This window comes from Bombus bifarius, unplaced genomic scaffold (genome assembly GCF_011952205.1).
Source record: "Bombus bifarius isolate JDL3187 unplaced genomic scaffold, Bbif_JDL3187 scf7180000008239, whole genome shotgun sequence".
NCBI lineage: Eukaryota > Metazoa > Arthropoda > Insecta > Hymenoptera > Apidae > Bombus > Bombus bifarius.
Window position 1 is genome coordinate 96,287 of NW_022884533.1, and position 17,689 is coordinate 113,975.

The 17,689-nt window shown below is 46.7% G+C and overlaps 2 protein-coding genes across 8 annotated transcripts in view; one reads left to right on the forward strand and one right to left on the reverse strand.

Annotated features, from left to right (window-relative positions):
• Positions 1-5,195, reverse strand: part of LOC117211507 (protein Wnt-6-like) — a 54,367-nt gene extending 49,172 nt beyond the window's left edge. Inside the window, exon 1 of the mRNA XM_033455460.1 lies at positions 4,990-5,195. Within this exon, the coding sequence (XP_033311351.1) occupies positions 4,990-5,076 (87 nt within the window). The 5' untranslated portion in view covers positions 5,077-5,195. The remainder of the gene's footprint in view (positions 1-4,989) is intronic.
• On the forward strand, positions 764-17,359 carry LOC117211501 (neither inactivation nor afterpotential protein C). 7 transcript variants are annotated; one of them, XM_033455439.1, is made up of 24 exons: positions 764-906; positions 5,493-5,729; positions 5,807-5,988; positions 7,528-7,632; positions 9,798-10,186; positions 10,261-10,351; positions 10,428-10,523; positions 10,592-10,777; positions 10,849-11,037; positions 11,113-11,312; positions 11,499-11,839; positions 11,901-12,111; positions 12,176-12,317; positions 12,389-12,850; positions 13,039-13,328; positions 13,388-13,650; positions 13,782-13,856; positions 14,012-14,193; positions 14,275-14,471; positions 14,830-14,930; positions 15,465-15,682; positions 15,743-15,942; positions 16,020-16,110; positions 16,185-16,520. In XM_033455439.1, the coding sequence occupies exons 2-24, from the start codon at positions 5,516-5,518 to the stop codon at positions 16,518-16,520; spliced, it is 4,761 nt and encodes a 1,586-aa protein (XP_033311330.1). In that variant the 5' UTR covers positions 764-906; positions 5,493-5,515. The 7 variants fall into 7 exon arrangements, 6 of the variants coding, with proteins under 6 accessions (XP_033311330.1, XP_033311331.1, XP_033311334.1 ...); XM_033455440.1 differs by lacking the exon at positions 764-906 and having other exon boundaries at positions 5,516-5,729; positions 16,185-17,359; XM_033455443.1 differs by lacking the exons at positions 764-906; positions 14,830-14,930 and having other exon boundaries at positions 5,516-5,729; positions 15,553-15,682; positions 16,185-17,359.
• Positions 17,360-17,689: the final 330 nt, after the last annotated feature.

A 17,689-nucleotide genomic window follows, 5' to 3' on the forward strand; every position in this document is an offset into this window, starting at 1 on the left:
TAATTACGTGACCAAAAAGAAATCTCGAGAAACTGTTTGATCGAAATTAGCGTTCGGTTTGCACTCGCGACGAAACCCACGCGACAGCCTTGCAAGGAGATGCGTCACGTCGCGATGCATCGCGCCGTGGCATGACACGTACTCGCATTAACCGCGGCTCCCTTTGACAACTACGTCAGCTAGGACGACCCTGAAGAAGCCACGATAAAGCGCATTAATTTATCGCGCGACCCTCGGCAGATCTTTTTCAAGGCGCATCGATTCAACCAACGAGATTAGAAGCGGGAGAACGACGCGACATTTTTTGCCAGCAGATACCTGTACCTTGACAATTATTCTCGTGCCCTTGCACTTTGTAATTCGCGGCACGTTTGCTACTGCCGAGTGCGAAACAACAACGATTGTCTAAAGCGAATCTTCGTAGACAGCGATAACGAGCGTTCTCCCTTTTATTATCTTATTTAATCTATTGCTCCCTGATATTGGCGAAAGGGAGAACGAAACTTTCGAACGAAACGGGAAAATGGAAAAATATGCACTTGATTGACGAAAGGATAAACTATGAATACTTCCTCGAAAGGAACCAGAAGCAACAAGAGAGAAAAAGGGAGAGAGAAAGAGAGAGAGAGAGAAAAAAAAAGAGCGAGTCAGAGCTGGACGACGATCTCGCATACGAAATCAATGAGCTAACAGGCTTGCGAGTTAGCAGTTAGTTAATTAAGTCGGCGTTATTGGATCATGGAAGCCAAGCACCCCTCCCCAGCAGCACCCCCTCGACGCAATCGTGACTACCACCCTGCACGAGCGTCGTAGAGCTCGGCTCTTACTCCGGCATACGAGCATTGCGAACATTGCGAGGGTGGACGCCGCAGGGCCTGCACAACCTGCCAGACGTTTTAATTAGAGGTGAGTTTCATCGCGAGCCAACGCTAAGAGCATCCCTCCCCTGTTACTTGTCCCTTACGAGTAAGTGTTTTGCACCTTCCATGAAAACCCTTCGTTTCGTCCGTTGCTAGATCTTTACACAGGCAAACTCATCTCTAGCGTGTCGACTCTCCGAAATCCGATGAAAAGAATCAGCGACGAGCCGTCGAGAAAATTCGTGCGATCGAATAAGCCGCGTAAACAGCCAGCCAGTGATCTCGTTCTCGTCAGATTCGCCCTTGCGATCGGTCGCCAAAAAATTCCCGCTTGTTAGTTTAATTACGCGACGACTCTTTTCACGCCTCGTGGGTCTAATCACCTCGCGGATCAACGTGATCTCGATTCGAAGAGCGATCGTTCGACGAACGAGTGAAGTTTCACGATATATTCCGATTACGTGTATTTATTCCAAACCCGATCGAACTCTCAGAAGGAGCCGTATTATCGCGAACGACCTCGAGATGACACGAGATCGCGAACTTCGCTGCCGAGACATCGTTATCGTTTTCGGATCGCGAATAATACCGCAATTAACAAGTTTCGCTCGAAGATCGGAATAGAGAGAGAGAGACAAAGAGTTGGTGAAAAGGAGAGGAAGGGAGGAAAAGAGGAAAGACTGGAAGAAGCGTGTCCACAAGGAGAAGGAGAAAGAAGAGGAGGAAGAAGAAGAAGAGGAAGAAGAGGAGGAATAGTGGAAAAAGGAAAAAAGGTGTATATGCGATGTGCTTTACGTTCCACGGTGCGCGTCTCGAAGGTGCCGGAACATGTGTTTCAGGATGTTTTGCGACGAGAAAAAGAGAGAAATCCGTAAATACAAAGAGAACGGGAGAAGACGGAAGGTAGCTGAGCTGCGAGCCCCGCGGAGAACGTTCGTCTCGTAGCGGTGCAGCTACCGTGGAGGTAAATCCAGGCAGGTGTCGTTTCGAACCAACTTCGGTCGAGCAAGAATGACGAAGACGGACACGCGGTAGTTGGACCGACGTATCGGTATTTCTAACGAGAACGAGAAGGAAGATGAAAAAAAAGAAAGGACAAGAGGTACATTGTGGTAAGACAAGATCGAAAGAAAGAGACGAGGGAATCGTAAGCGCGAGCCGCGAGCTCGAGGAGAATATAGCGGAAAGTTAAATGTTGCATGAGCTTCGAGGAAGAAGAACAGCGGCGAGATTCTCGGTATCGATTAACCCCCTGACGGAAATAACGTACGACCGGCAACGAACGAGCGATTTTTCGAGCCTGGCTCGATCGCGAGAATAGCGACACCTCCGCCTCGGAATCCCAAAGAGGAGAACGCGTTATCTGCCGAAAGGATCGATCTTCGAGAATCTGTAAAAGGTAGCGGAGAGAAAGAGAGGGAAGCAGAGGGAAGCAGAGGGAAGCAGAGGGAAGCAGAGGGAAACAAGGAGAGAACGAAGTGCAAGAAGCGGAAGCCTCGTGCCTCATGGGGAAAACACCGCGTCTCGTCTGCCACCGAGATCCGCGTACCTCGACGATCCGTCTGACTCGTCGATCGGCGAGCTTCGATATCGTCGCGCGCACCGATACGCGACGACGTCGGTACACCAGTTTTTCCGCAAAGAACGAGAGGCGGCGTGATAGCCGACGAAACGGGAATCGATCGCCGAATCAAGAGAACGACGATTTGCGTTTACTAGTTTTTCCGATTAACGAGGTGAGACGCGACGTGTTTAAAGGTACGATGATTCTGCGGAGAAACAGAAAAGTGAGAGAACAAGCCACTTGTCACCAGTTTACCGTACTTTCCGGCGAAAGGAGTGTCGAACCCTTTTCAACCGGTCCGAACCGGTCGGCTGCCGATCGTTTTCGGCTTCTACGCCTCTTTTTCTTCGTCTTCTTCTTCTTCTTCCACCGCCACTACTGGCGTTGCTGCTTCTTCCCAGGGATTCGCGGTGCTAACATTCCGGCGCTATAGCAGGAGACCTTCCTCGGCCAACGGATATCGACTTTCCCACACGGTTCATTTCGGGGAGTTTGCGTTCGAAACTTCGAACCCGCCCAACTTTCGTTTCGCTTCGCTTAGTCTTATCGGCAGCGAAGGGAGATGAGCGCGGGAGTAGAAGAAATAGGTCGGACGACGATAGAAGCGACGAAGATAACGAAAGTGACCGAGGTGACCGAGGAGACGGAGATGACGGGCGAAGGAGATGGTCGTCGATCGAGAATGACCGATTTTCGATTCGACCGGAGGATCGTGTAGGTCCGCGAAACTTTCCCACAACGATCGTTTCGTCGCCCCCACGCTCGTTCCCTTTTAAAGAGCGCGAGCCCTGCACAGGTTCGCCTCGGAAGAAGAAAAGAGAGAGGACGTGACTCGCGGACCAGCGCGAGAACGAAGACGAAGAGAAAGAACCGATGGACCGAGTGGCACGGAAAGCTTTTTCTGAAATCACAGGACCCGTCCTTACCTCGCTACCCTTCTTCCTTTCTTCTCGTTCGTCTTCTCGCGACGCGCAGTCGGGCATCAATAATTTAACGCCCTGTCGTACCGATAAACCTGCACCGCTCGACGACCAGCAACGAGGAAAAGGAAGAAGCACAAGGGGAAGGAGCGAAGGTGCGCGGCGCTCGTTCGCGAGAGACCACTGAGAAAACTGAGAGGAAGCGAACGAGCAGCGTCGTATCGCATACGAGCAGAACAGAACAGAACCATCGTGTGGACATCGTGGATCAACCCGAGTTTCTTACGTCCGTTCGTTCACATATAGTCAGTGACGCGTCGCCCTCTCGCTCCATACCTCTCTCATCTTCTTTCTCTCCCTTACCCTTTCTCCCTTTCCCTTTCCCTTTCCCTCTTCGATTACAAGCGGCAAGAAGCGGCAAGAAGCAGCATTACACGAGACACGCCGCGCCGACAAATCGACGGATTATGCTGGACGAGCGCCGACCCACCGGGAATAAATGAATTGGCTAACGACGCGAATCCTCTCGTTACTCACTCCCCCCTCCCATACCATCCCACACCTCTCTCTCTCTCTCTCTCTCTCCCCTCTCCTCTCCTATTTTCTCACTCTTCTCTTCCATTTTCGCTTTTCCTTCGCGTTTTCTCGCGGATCAGCGTCTCGAGATCCACGCGATTTCGCGGAATCGTCATCGCCGATCAGACCGAGAGAAAGCCCACGCCACCGACCGAACGAATCGCGGAAACTTAAACGCATTAGTACAGAACGAGTAACCTGCATTCACCAGAGGCAAGCTGTCGCCGAACGCGACTTATTACCTTGGCAACTCCGCTAATGAATTCGACGAGGAGATTACGTAACTTAGACTAACGATCCAATAACGAAGAGATTCCCGCTGGCAGTTTCGTGCCAACGAAGCTTATCAACTGCCCACACGCAATAATGGCTATACATAGAGAAAAGCAAAGATCCATGGAGTCGGCCAAAGTAGAACCGCATCGATCGTGTCTTTGGTAAGGCAACTAAGCGAGCCAACCGTAACCCTTACGCAATCCGTAGGATCCGATAAATGGGATGTGCATTGCCGTACAGCAGTTTCCGTAGCCCTACAAGTACCAGATGAGGTCCGGACGACGAAAAAAACGACGTAACTGACGTTTGACAATTCGGCTTTTCGTATAAAAAAATCCTACCGCATTGCCGCGTTATCGCGTTATCGCGCGAAGCAACGGTGTCAGAGTATCGACAGTGTCTGAAAAATTGTGAAACGTCGTCGTACGATCCATGATCATAGCTGGAAGAGTGAAAGCCACAGAAAACCCGCAAGTTCTACCGTATACTGGCTCGCCCCGACTACATCGCGATTACCCGGCGAACGACGAATCGGTACAACTGTAACACGGCTCGTTGGTTATCGCAAGATATTCAGAACTCGAAAAGAGAATGTTCTATATTCGGCGTCACACGGTAGACAGGAGATGGAGGAGAAACGCGATGATTTCCGATCCAGAACCGAACGCGATATCTTTCGAATTCCTGACGCAGCTTTAGCCTTCCCTCGTAGAAGCATTCAGGAAGCAAGCTACTAATTAGCGATTACCACTCGTTCACGCGGCACTCGAGAAAGAATATAATTAGCACTCACCTTTGTGCCGATGCGCCATGAAACCCTCGACCGGCCGAACCTGGCCTCTCGTAAAAAATCCGTAGAGCGTTCTCTTCGAAGAGTCATTCTCGACCATCTCGTCGTTCGAACAGATGGAAAGAGGCACCGGTTCCGCTTTCCCGTGAGTGTGAAGAGGTACGCGACGATCTCTTCCTATGCCGCTGCATCGACGCGAGCACTCTATCCTGGAAACGAGAACAAAATTAATGAACTTTTTGTCGTGCGGTTTCCATGGAATGCACCGAGCAGAGGTTTTCCCTCTATGCAACTCGATCGGAACCGTTTAAATTTTATTTCTTCCGTTCTTTTTCCTCTTGTTTGCCATCCACGATAGAATCATCATTTCCGATTCTTCTTGATACGTTTCGATCGCGCAATCGTTCGTTCCACCGCTCAAAGCCACAACTTTTTCTCCTTCTGTTTTCATCTCGCGTTTAACAGAATATCGAACGAGCAATCGTTTTGTTTTTCCGATGTTTCAGACAGCGACGAGAAACGACCGAAAATGAGCGAGTACGGATACGACAGGAGAGGTGGCAGGGAACAGCACAGACGCGGGGGAGGCAGAGGTGAGCACGAAGACGATCTCGACGATCGAGGAAGAAGCACCTTGCAGCGTTTCGATAGCATACAGGATCCCGGAAAGCGTTATCTGCTCAGAGAGTGCATAGGTTCTGGCGTGTGCGGCGATGTTTACGAAGCGATCGACCAACAAGCCGGTACAGTTTCGGCAATCGGTTTTTACAACTGTCAGTTTCACGATACGTTTTCTTCGACACGCGTCGTATTCTTACAGGAAACAAGAGAGTTGCCGTGAAGGTGCAGAAACTCACTCCTGAGTCACAATCCCTGATCATCGAGGAATACAAGATTCTTCGTGACTTTGCGTCTCATCCTAATCTGCCAGACTTTTATGGGATTTATCGCAGAAGATCTGGCAAGAAGACCGAGTACGATCAAATATGGTTCGTCATGGAGGTAAGGTTTGCCCGAGGGTTCGTCTCGAAGTATACGGCATTATCGCATACGACGTAAGTGTTATTTGCCTGAAACGTTTATATCGCGTTTGAACATCGATCCCGAGATATACCCCGTAACGCCACTCCTCTAACATCGTAATTCTTCGGAGAAAAAAAGAAAAGTTTGGAGACCGCGAACAGACACGGCATGAGAGGAGCGAGGGTGGGGTTCGGGTGGACGAGGCCGAAGGGGTGGGTGAGGAGAAAGAAGGAAAGAAATAAAGAAAAAAGACGGATGGCAACGGCGATGGAAGAGTTGCTGTACGTACCCATGCCAGGACCCGGAGGCAATTTCAAGCATTTGAGACGGTCGAATACACGGATAATTTACGACACGCGCGGCCATTAAACAATCATTAAACTCGTTCGTGTACGCAGGTGAGCCCTGGCACGTCGCGGCCCTAATTTACGGGTGGACCTCCTCGGTGCGCCCGAAATATTATTACTTATCTCAAGCAAAACGTCGATATTCGATTTAACGTATACGCGTGCACGTTCAACCTTTCTGCTGCTCTCTAAATATCAATGACGTTCCGTTTTTCTTCCTTTGACGCAACAGCCTCGACTACGTTTTGTAATTTAAAATTTACCAATGTGTTTCTATTTGAAAACGAATTTCACGATAGAACGATAAGTTGCTCGTTATCGAGGATTATACAGTCACGAGATAGTGTACGGGCGAAGATGGAGAACACGGGTAAAGAAACAGGTGTACAATAGGTGGCTTGGCACGGGCAACAAAGAAAATAACGACGGTTTTGCAAGTCAATCGATCCCGGTAAAAAGCCCGGTAAACGTTCGCGAAGGCAAGACCAGACCGGGAGAGCGGCAGGCAAGGAACAAGCTGGAAAAGAGGAACGACACGCAACGACAATGTAGCTAAGATTTATCGCCGATGGTATTTCATATCGTATCACGGGCAGGTTTTACGGTTGCCAGTAGACCAAGTTTTCGTGCAGCGCTCGATGCGCTTTCGCCCGAAAGAATGCATCGACCGTGTGCATCGCGTGCTTGTTCAGTCCGCTTAAAGCTCGTACTGTACGACTAAGAGCTTCCCCATCCAGATTCACAGACACGAAACCGAACGATGACGAATTTGCCAGAACGCGAATAAAATTCTTGATTCCAGATCCCTGATGAAACTGCGCTAGTCTCGTGTTAGAAATAGAAACAGGAACCGTTAACGTCGAATCTTAGATATCGAGATCGCAGGCAATTACGCGAAATCACTAGGAAAATTAAGCTTCTCCTCGAATACTCGATTTAAATTGCTTCCTCAATTTCGCGGCTAAAGCCAAGCTATCAACGCGACGTACGAAGTGGCGACTCAAATCGAAGATTGCTTTCTTAAGCCGTGATTACGATATAATTTTAAGAATCGGCACATCAGAGTGGCTCTCTCTTACGTATCTTAATATACGCAAACAGCATCCTCCTATAGCTGGCGAGTTTTACCTTCTATTGTCTCATTGTTTAATATTCTTTGTACGATTTGTAGCTCTGCGAGGGTGGCACTGTGATGGATCTCGTGCACGGTCTTCTAGCTATGGACAAGAAAATGCGCGAAGAACACATAGGCTTTATCTTGAAGGAGGTGATCCAGGTAAATTTCGCAAAGCTGATAGAGCGAAATGAAGTTTGACGAAGCGCTGGAGATACTGCAATTTCTTCGTATTAGATATTATTTCGCGACACTCCCTTTTACGGGCTTTAATTTGGAACGAGCAGCATTTTTGTAATGCGTACGAAACCGAAAGCAACGGAGAACAGGATACCAAAAGCAGGTTACCCGTATTACGATTCAACTGTAGTATCCTTTGGCATATTTCGAGTATACCCAGTGTCATTGCGACCAGGCAGGCATAGGCGTCGCAAGTAGAAGAATCATTTTTGAGGTTACTCGAGTCGAATGGAAGAAGCTAAAGGAAACGAAGAGGAGAAGGAGAAGGAGAAGAAAGAGTAAAAATGACGTCGGAAAGCGGACAAAGGAAGAGGGAATGAGGTAGTCGGTTCCGTAACGCGATCCGAATGTCTTGCGTGGCGTCGACGAAAGGAGCTGGTCTCGCGCGACGGGGTAACTCGCGACGGCATTCACCGAGTACGTATTCGCTTTTACGTACGCGCAAAACCAGGGAGCACGAGAAAGATCGCGAAAGACGCGCGTCAATGGGCCGCATTCTACGGCGTATAAATTACAAATAAGACAGGCGAGATAGCTCGCTAATTAACCTGCTCGCAAATGAAAGGCTGCCCGCTCGTTCGCCCTTCTCCGCGCTGTTCGCACAGCGATCTCTCCGGTTGCATCCAGCGGAGATCAAGAGCGCAAAGACTTCCGTCCCATTCTCCTCTGACGCCGGTACTCGCGTTTCTCTGTCCCAGGAGAAGGCTCGCGCGCGCGCGTTATAGTCAAGGACAGAGTTGGAGATCTCGCGCGCGGCTAAGGATGCACAGGACCTTACACTCGCGGCAGAAACGTAAGAACGAAAAGGATCAACCAAGGGATAACGAAGAATCGCGACACGGGCGAATTGCGAACGTTTCCCGCCTCGAGGTCTATAATTTTACTAGGGAAAGGATTCGCTCGGTCACAATGGGATAATGTTCCATAATTCCGTTCTCTTTCCTCCTGGAATATAATTTACCTTAATATCGTACGAGACGTTTCTCCGACTCGGTATCCTCTCCGAGCGTCGCGGTCCGCGAAACAACTACGGAAACCGAACGAGCACCAAGGAAACATTTAGAAGAAAAAAAAAAATGCTGGACACCGGAATGAACAGGTGTCATTTACGCGTCAAACGCTGCAACCTGATCGGCGCCGAGGGTAAAACGCGCGTTTCCGTTTCGAATCGTGCGTCGTTTCCTTTCCGTTCGGTATACCCGAGACGTGCTCGTGACATGGTTCGCGGCTCGGTATCCCTGCAAAAACATCGGGACCGCGTAAAATCGATGGGTTCTGCTAATTATCTTCGCCGTGAGAACTTCATGAACCTGATTCCTCAAACCTCAACGAATTCGCGCGCGAATACTTCCTACCTTGGATGCTATTTCTCTATATATCGGTGCTACGCTTACGGAACCATCGACCAATCAACTTCTCATACGCGCTGCCAAGAAAAGATAGGATCGATGAAACTGTCAAGTAGCACGAAAGGCTGAGCATTCGATGCGCGTTACCGTCGCGGCGTCGTCAGTTCGCCGTGTTACGCGTTCGATCGTCTCTAATTTCTCGTACGTTACACGACAGAAGATATGTTACCTCTTTCCCGTGTATCGTCTCTGACCCGATTGATTTCCGATCGAATGAAATTATCGGACATCGATGCGTTTTCCGCTTGCAGCGACCATATTTACAGAAGCGTTTTTCAACCTATGGCGCACACGTGCGGGATTTCCTACGTGCTTCGTTCTTCTCTTTCTTTGTCTCTCTTTGCTCGTCTTACCATCCTTTCTCGTAAAGTGCACGCAACCCCTTCTTCTTCTCTTCGGACGTCGCCTTCTTGTTCGAGTTGGTACGTGTTCCATGGACCCAGTAGCGATTCGTCCACGGTCGCTCGTGCGGTAAATCAGGCCACGTTGACGTTTAATGCCGGCAAATTACACGCGAAATAAATGCCCGCGAAGGTCGAGAAGGTACCGATGTCTACTCTGCCGACGAAATCGCGCTGCGGAGTATCGAAAGAAGAAGGAAGTCCAGACCTGAGATATTCGATCGCGCTTCGTCCACTCGTCCTCTTTCAAATCTTAAAGAGTCACCCTGTTTCTCAGGCGATGGTTTATCTCAACGAGCACAACGTGATGCACCGTGATATTCGCGGCAGTAATATTTTACTGACCAAAGAAGGAGAAGTGAAGTTGGTCGATTTTGGGCTATCGAAGATGTTCGAAGGTGAAATGGGAAAGAGATACACGTGTATAGGATCGCCGAGTTGGATGGCACCGGAGGTGGCCATGAGCAAAGGCAACAGCTCCGAAGGATATGGTAGCAGAGCCGATGTTTGGGCGGTCGGAATTACAGCGATCGAGTTGGCTGACGGAAAGCCACCGTTTCAAGATATGCATCCCACCAGAGCGTTGTTTCAAATAGTTCGAAATCCGCCGCCAAATTTGTACAGACCGTCCAACTGGTCGCAAAATTTTAACGACTTTATCGCCGAGTACGTTCTCCAAATATGCACGAATATTACACTTTTACGTCACTGACGTTCGCCTCATTCCAATGTCGTTGCAGATGTCTCGAGAAAAATCCTGAGAACAGACCGTTCATGGCGGAAATAGCCGAACACCCTTTTCTAGCGGATTCATCCGCGGACGATTTTCTGGTAAGGCGGTAAAAAGATTTTCCAGGAACAGCGCGAGTCCGAGTAGAGAAGGTGATAACGAGAACGATGTTTCTAGCTAGCGAAGGAGATCAAGATATTAATGACGGACGTCTGTGCGAAAGGCAAACACGTGAGAAGACCGGAAGTAATAGTTCGAAAGGGTTTCCTGAAGGTAACGTTTCGAGCAAACGTGACGCGTCTATTGTCGCTAGATATACTTTTCTTTTATCTCTCCTCCAGACTCATCAAACAGACCCTCTAGAACCTATGTTCATGGAAGATCTAGCCGCTCTCGAGACGCTCACGGAAGATACGATTTTGGACGAACTACACGAGAGATTGCGGCAAGGTTACTACCACAGCTTTATTGGCGATATCCTTTTGATTTTAAATCCGAACGAGCAACAGGACATTTACGGGTCCGATGTAAGAATCGTGCACCGATCTAAACCGTCAAACGAAATCGCACTAATTATCGACACTTCCCTTGATTCCAGTATCACACAAAATACCAATTCAAGTCGCGATCGGATAACGCGCCCCACATATACTCTGTAGCCGACAGCGCCTACCAAGACGTGCTGCACAACGAAGAGGCTCAACATATTTTACTAGCCGGCGAGAGCAATTCGGGGAAAACGACCAACCTGATGCACCTTGTCCGACATCTCATGTATCTAGGAAAAGTAAGCGATTATCGGCTGAATCGCGTAAACCGAACAAGCTGTTTTTCCACCTGATCGTCGTGCGTTTGATTCCAGAGCTTGCAGGACATCGGGGCGAGATTAATGCGAGCTATTAAAGTGATTCACGCTTTCAGCAACGCTGCCACGCCTCTGAATCCTAATTCGACCAGGTGCGTGCTAGAACTGGAGACAACATACGGAAGTTCTGGGAAAGCCTCCGGCGCCATATTTTGGTTATATCAGTTAGAGAAGTGGCGAGTTTCTACCCACGACAGGTTAATATCGTGATCTGCTATTTACGCTAGCGCGCATTAGGTTGTTCCATTACTGGATTCTGTGCAACTAAAACTAGCAATTTACTCGTATGTTAGATTTCGAGATTGCGTTGCAACTTTAGCGGTAGATCTAATCGTACGTTTATCGATTGGTCACGGTAGTCGCGAGATATATCTTCTCGACAGGAATCAATCGAATTTTCACGTGCTGTACTACTTTTACGACGGCCTCGACGCCATAAGCAAGTTGAAACAGTATCATCTACCACCGGGAAGAAGGATGCGATACCTCAGAATAAGCGAGAAGGGAACGGAGAGGAAACGATCGTTCAAAGTTCGAAACGATCCACGCGGGAACGTGGCTAAGTTCGAAGAACTGAAGGAAAATCTGACAATCTTAGAAATGGAAGAGTATTGCGAAACTATCTGGAAGATATTAGCAGCGATTTTAAATCTGGGAGAAATTCGTTTCGTCGAAGGTAACAACGGGGAAGCTGACATGGACAACCACGATGCGGCCAACAGAGGTATGAAATATCAATATTTTATCCGTAAATGTTTATGTCTAAATGACTTTTCGTATTTCAGTTGCCCAACTTCTTAACTTAGATGAAAAGAAATTTAATTGGGCGTTGCTTAATTATTGCGTGATCGTAAAGGGAAATGCCGTACGTAGAAGGCACAGTTGCGAGGAAGCGAAAGAAGCGAGGGACGTATTGGCTAACACGATCTATCAGCGATTGGTCGACTGGATAACGAATACTATCAACTTCAAGTTTACGGTTACTCGTGCTCTATTGTGAGTTTCAAAACGAAATTGATTAACAAGACGGAATTATCTAAAATATATGCGTACCTTTCAGCGGTGACAAATATGCGATTAACATAATGGACATGTTTGGATTCGAGTGCTTCGCGACCAACCGACTCGAGCAGTTAGTGGTAAACACCATGAACGAACAAATGCAGTGTTATTACAACCAAAGGATATTCGCTTGGGAAATGGTAAGGTTTCGTGAAAAATTCTACTCGAATTTTTAGGCGGATAAGATTTTTGTAACGATCCTGATCCACAGCAAGAACAAGAAGAAGAGGATATACCGATGCAACGTTTGCACTTTTACGACAACAAAGACGCGATAGATCAATTAATGAGCAGAGACAGAGGTTTATTCAGTATAATCGATAATGCGTCGAAAAATATGCTCGATTATCAATATATCATAAACAAAATCCAGCAACGATCGAGCAATGTTTATATAAAAGCGGTGAGTTCTCACGAATTTACGGTCGCTCATTACACAGGGAAATTGCTTTACGACGCTAGCGAGATTGCCGAAAAGAATCGCGACTTTCTTCCTCCGGAAATAATCGAAACGTTCAGGCAATCGTCCATCGAAACCGTGAAAGAAATGTTCACGAACAAACTGACGAAAGCTGGGAATTTGACCGTTGTCGTTGACCATCCGAAAATTGCGGAAAAGAAGACGAGCAAAGGCAAATGGGGCGCGCTCATGCAGGAAACGTCGAAACCAAGGGTGAGATTGCTTAATATAATTTCAATGTCTGGTATTTCGTAGAAGATAAAATAAATGTAGAGAAATGTAAAACGAAAAGCGGAAGGGTAAAAGAAAGCGATACGCTATAATCGACGGTCTACCGAAGAAATGGAAAGAATCGAAATGTAAAAATTGTGATCACCTCGCGATTATTATTTTATAAACAGAGGTATAACACCGCATCCCGAGGGCAATACTCCCAGACACGGAAATTGAGAACGTGCGCGGCTACCTTTAAATCCACCAGCCTCGAAATCCTTAAGAACCTTTCGGCAGGTGGCGGAAGTAGTGGTATCCATTTCATCAGGTGCATAAGATCCGATCTCGAAGGGGCGCCTCGTGGTTTTTATCGAGACGTTGTCAGACAACAGATCAGAGCGTTGGCTGTCCTTGACACTGCCAGAGCCAGGCAACGTGGTTACCCACATAGAATATCTTTCCCAGAATTTCTTCGAAGGTAATCTCCTCGAGTATCCACGTCACTTTTGTCACATAAAAATAATCCTTCGGCCTTAGGTATCAATTCCTGGCTTTCGATTTCGACGAGAATGTCGAAATTACCAAAGACAACTGTCGATTGCTACTGATCAGATTAAAAATGGAAGGCTGGATAATTGGGAAAACTAAAGTGTTTCTGAAGTATTACAACGAAGAATACCTTTCGAGATTGTACGAGACTCAGGTGAAGAAGATAGTAAAAGTTCAATGCATGATGAGGGCCTTTTTGGCACGCAAAAACATGGCGTCGAAGATCACGAAGAGCGTAAAGAAAGAAGTTGGTAGGTAAACTGTTTGTCAGGAGAAGCAAGATCGAGTGCGAGCCGATTCTCCATTCCGCCGCGTTTTTCGCTTTTCGAGAGGCTCGTACTTCTTCCATCCCTGTCGAGAAATTTAACGAGTATTTTTTCAGTGAAGAAAGCGTCTATAAACAAGGACGAATCGGTGGACATGTCGGAAGATCAGGCAGCGTTGATGATTCAAAAAGGTAGGGAACGGGTGACGAGAAAGAAGCGAGCGACAAAAGAGATTTGATTTTTGACGAGCCTAATAGTTGCTATTTTCATTCGTGTATTCGATTAATTCGCTCACGACGTTTCTCGAGAATTGTATGATCAAGCGATTTCTTATATGAAAAAATAGCATACAGGGGGCACGTAGTGAGGAAGGAGACAGCGCCTCTTCTGGGGAAGGGGAAGATGGATCCGGAAACGATGGACATGATGAAATTCTACAGCAGCAAGTGGAGGTCGAAGAGCGTGTTCCAAGTCCTCCTACGTTACCGTGCAGCCCGCTATCAAGACCTCGTGCAGTTCTCGCAACAAGTGAGTGATTTCCATTTCCAGTGTGGGAACAGGGTAGATAGCTTTCCGAGTGGTTTCATCGGAAATTTTGTTCACAAACAGGTGCATCTGTTCAATCAAGCGATAGTAGCATCTCTCACGACGACGAATGAACAAATATCCATAGATCGAGTAGATACAAACGTTTCCACGTCCGCGTATTTAGGCCAGTTGAAACCACCCCAAGTGCACAAGTTACCTTTCAACTTTCATCAAGAGTTACCTTTTCCCGATATGAAGAGTGGAATGAGAGGTGTTGGGTGAGTCGATTTTACGCTCTTCTCCTATCGATATTGTGTGTCGACCCTCACCATTAGATGTCATTCACCATTAATCGCATCGTATGTAGCTGACGCACAATTTTCTATGTTTTGTTCGCGTTTTATTAAGAACCAATCGCGAAGAAATTTACGCAAAAGGCAAGAGTTGAAATGTGTTAATACGTTTTTCATGTTTCTTGATTGTTTTTGTCCCACGTGTTCCGCGTTGCACTTTATATACGCACGCTGTTTTGTCATTATTTTTCGTTCTCCGTTGTGCCGTCTCTATCTCGAGGTAAGAGTCGTTTAGGAACTCTTCGGAGACTTGTGGCGTCAACTGAGAAATACGTTCTCGCAGATCCGCGTCGTCATCGGCGTCTGACGATGAGCACGAAGCCTGGGACGCGCCATTACGGAGACAAACAGTGCCGTGGGCCAACAGGAAGAGTCGTACCAGAGGTGCCTATCACATTTTGTTTCGCTCAGTCGAGATGCATCGATACCGATACTCGCTTCTACACTTTTATCAACGCGAAAACGAAACTCTTTTTCATATCTTTCTCGTACATTTCAAATATCATTCTTCTTTCTTCTTGCCCGATCCGAGTTCGCCGAGTACGCATACGGGGTGCTCCGGATACGCTTTTCCCGAATAGTAATCTACTCCTTAAATTCAAACAAACGATAACGATTCCGATTCCGTATCACTCTGTGTATGTAGCTCGGCCGACTCAGCGCGTTTTCATCAAATTCCCTTTCTCTTTCAGTCGTAATTACGATCAATTCAGCCAATTAATCGCACAATTAGTAACTAATTTCGAATCGTCGATAGCGATCAATTGTCACGCAAGATTATTTCGTTTGAGAGATTCGTGTTGGGCGTGGAAAAAGAGTACAAAAGAACACGAAAAAGATCTCGATTACCTGAGGCGAGTGACGACTCTTTTCCTCGGAGAGAACTCACTCCCCATCGGATTGCTCTGCATTTTTCAGACGTCGAGGTTCAAACAACGAACTCGCCACAGCGAGTGGCGCATTCGGGCACCGAGGGACAGAGTCTGATCGACACTCCGTTTTCCAGAGACCCGAATATCTCGGTCCGATGTCCACCCGAAGAGTCGTCCCAGAACAGAATGGGTAACTCTGGATTTCAACATCATTCGAGCAATCGTAGTCCTGTACCTTCTGCTAACGCTCATAATCCTCGCTCAGTAAGTTTCGCTATCGACTTATTTGCCGCTGTCATATTTCCTGGCCATCTCTCTTTTCAGAATTACGATAGTACCGGATCGATACGCTCTAGAAAACACGCACCGCCTCCACCTGTTCCGTTCAATCAATCGCAACCACCCTTAACGCGCAGCGTCGACAATTATAGCTCGGATATTCGAAGTAAAAGCAACGTAGATACCAGCAGCCACGATTGGGAATACGAGGATAAAACTAACAGGAGTAGCGGCAATGCCAATCGGTTCGTTCACGATAAGTTAAGCCGAACTATTGTTATCAGACGATCTTGAGGAAAATTTCTTTTCGTTTTCGTTTCAGCATCAATCCGATTCAGGAACTACAGATGATCGGTCGTAAAAGTAACACTGACGGTAACGAAGACAGCGATGAACCACCATTCAACTTTCAGGTGAGACAAGGAAAAAAAATTACACAGACGCGTACGTAAGCGTTCCATCTAATCGTCGACGTTTGTTCGAACAGGCGATGTTGAGAAAAACGAGCCATCATCGAGCGTCGATGAAGCGTACACCAGTTTACGACAGCTACTCTCATTCTCCGTCACCACTGCCAGGTTCAGGATATCGTGGGAATCGCGAAAACGAGTCACACGTTGTATACAGAAGCGGAGGTAGTCGCAGAGATTCTCCCGAATGGAGTCCCAATGAAATGGTCAGAATGTCTGAAAAATATGCGAAGGAGGGAGCCTGGGGAGAAGATCGGACGGGTATCGGGGGTCGAAGCAACGTGGTCTCGGAAAGTGTCACCGAAGAAATTGCACCGGGAATCGTTATCGAAGGTTACGTGGCCGAATTGTAAAATTCGAGCCAACGACGAAAACTCCTTATGTATCGAACCACGGTAAAAACTGGACTAGTTGGAATTGCTAATACCACGAGAAAAAAAGAGAAGCCTGCAAGGTACCTGTAGCTGTCCCGATGGAAACAAATGCACGACTCGTATGATTTGAAAGAACGATACCCAATCCACTAACGTTGCTGACTCGGAGAGAAATTTTTTTATCCACAAATATGTACATACGTATATTTTTTTAATACTTTTCTTCTTTTGTCTTTTAAGTGGAAACAAGTTACCGCAACGATTCGACGATAAACTTCTTTTGTAACTTTCATTCGCGCCCCGAGCGACCATCGCCACTTTTGTCCGACGTACGATAATTTTCATCGAATGGTTCGTTTTTCTATCTGCCTGTCTTCTCCAACAGTTAGCAATGCTCCTTACCAATGTGCGATATATGACCATTATTTTTTTATTGGCCTCGACAAATATACACACACACACACACACACGCAAACATACACTCTTGTTCAACCGTTAACGGGTGTTTACATTATTACAAAACGAAAGAAATAATAATAATAACAGGAAATCATTTTTAAAAAAAAGTTACAACAATGTACGAGAATATCATACAATGAACAGGATGCCAAAGGTACTTAAGGGTTTATGTTTAAATTCGCTTTCATACGCTTCATTGCACGCAATGATACTCATTCGCGAAAAAATCGAATTATTATCAACAAAGTGCACCCTGCACGACCGGTTCTATTGCATAGCACGAAACTCCTGTCACTTTTACGAAGTACATATATAGTATTTATAAAAATGTCAACTGACTGATGCACGAATGTTACCAAGATTTTAAAAAATAAAGAATTAAAAAAGAACATAACGATTTGATTTTTTAAACCATACGCTTGTGTCTCGTTTCCTTAAAGTGAACGCAATACAGCAGCTCGAAGCAGCGGAAGAAATACTTTATCATACATAAAATATTTATTTGCTTTTTTTACAAAAATTGAATTAATACAACAATAAAAATATCTCACGCTCGACAGCGTGATACTGGCCATTGATAATGACTATAAAAGCGATATATACAACGAAAATATACGTATATAAAAAAGACGATTAGGCATTTGTGGAAAATTTGGTTCATCGACGTATTTTCTACGAACGAGAATAAC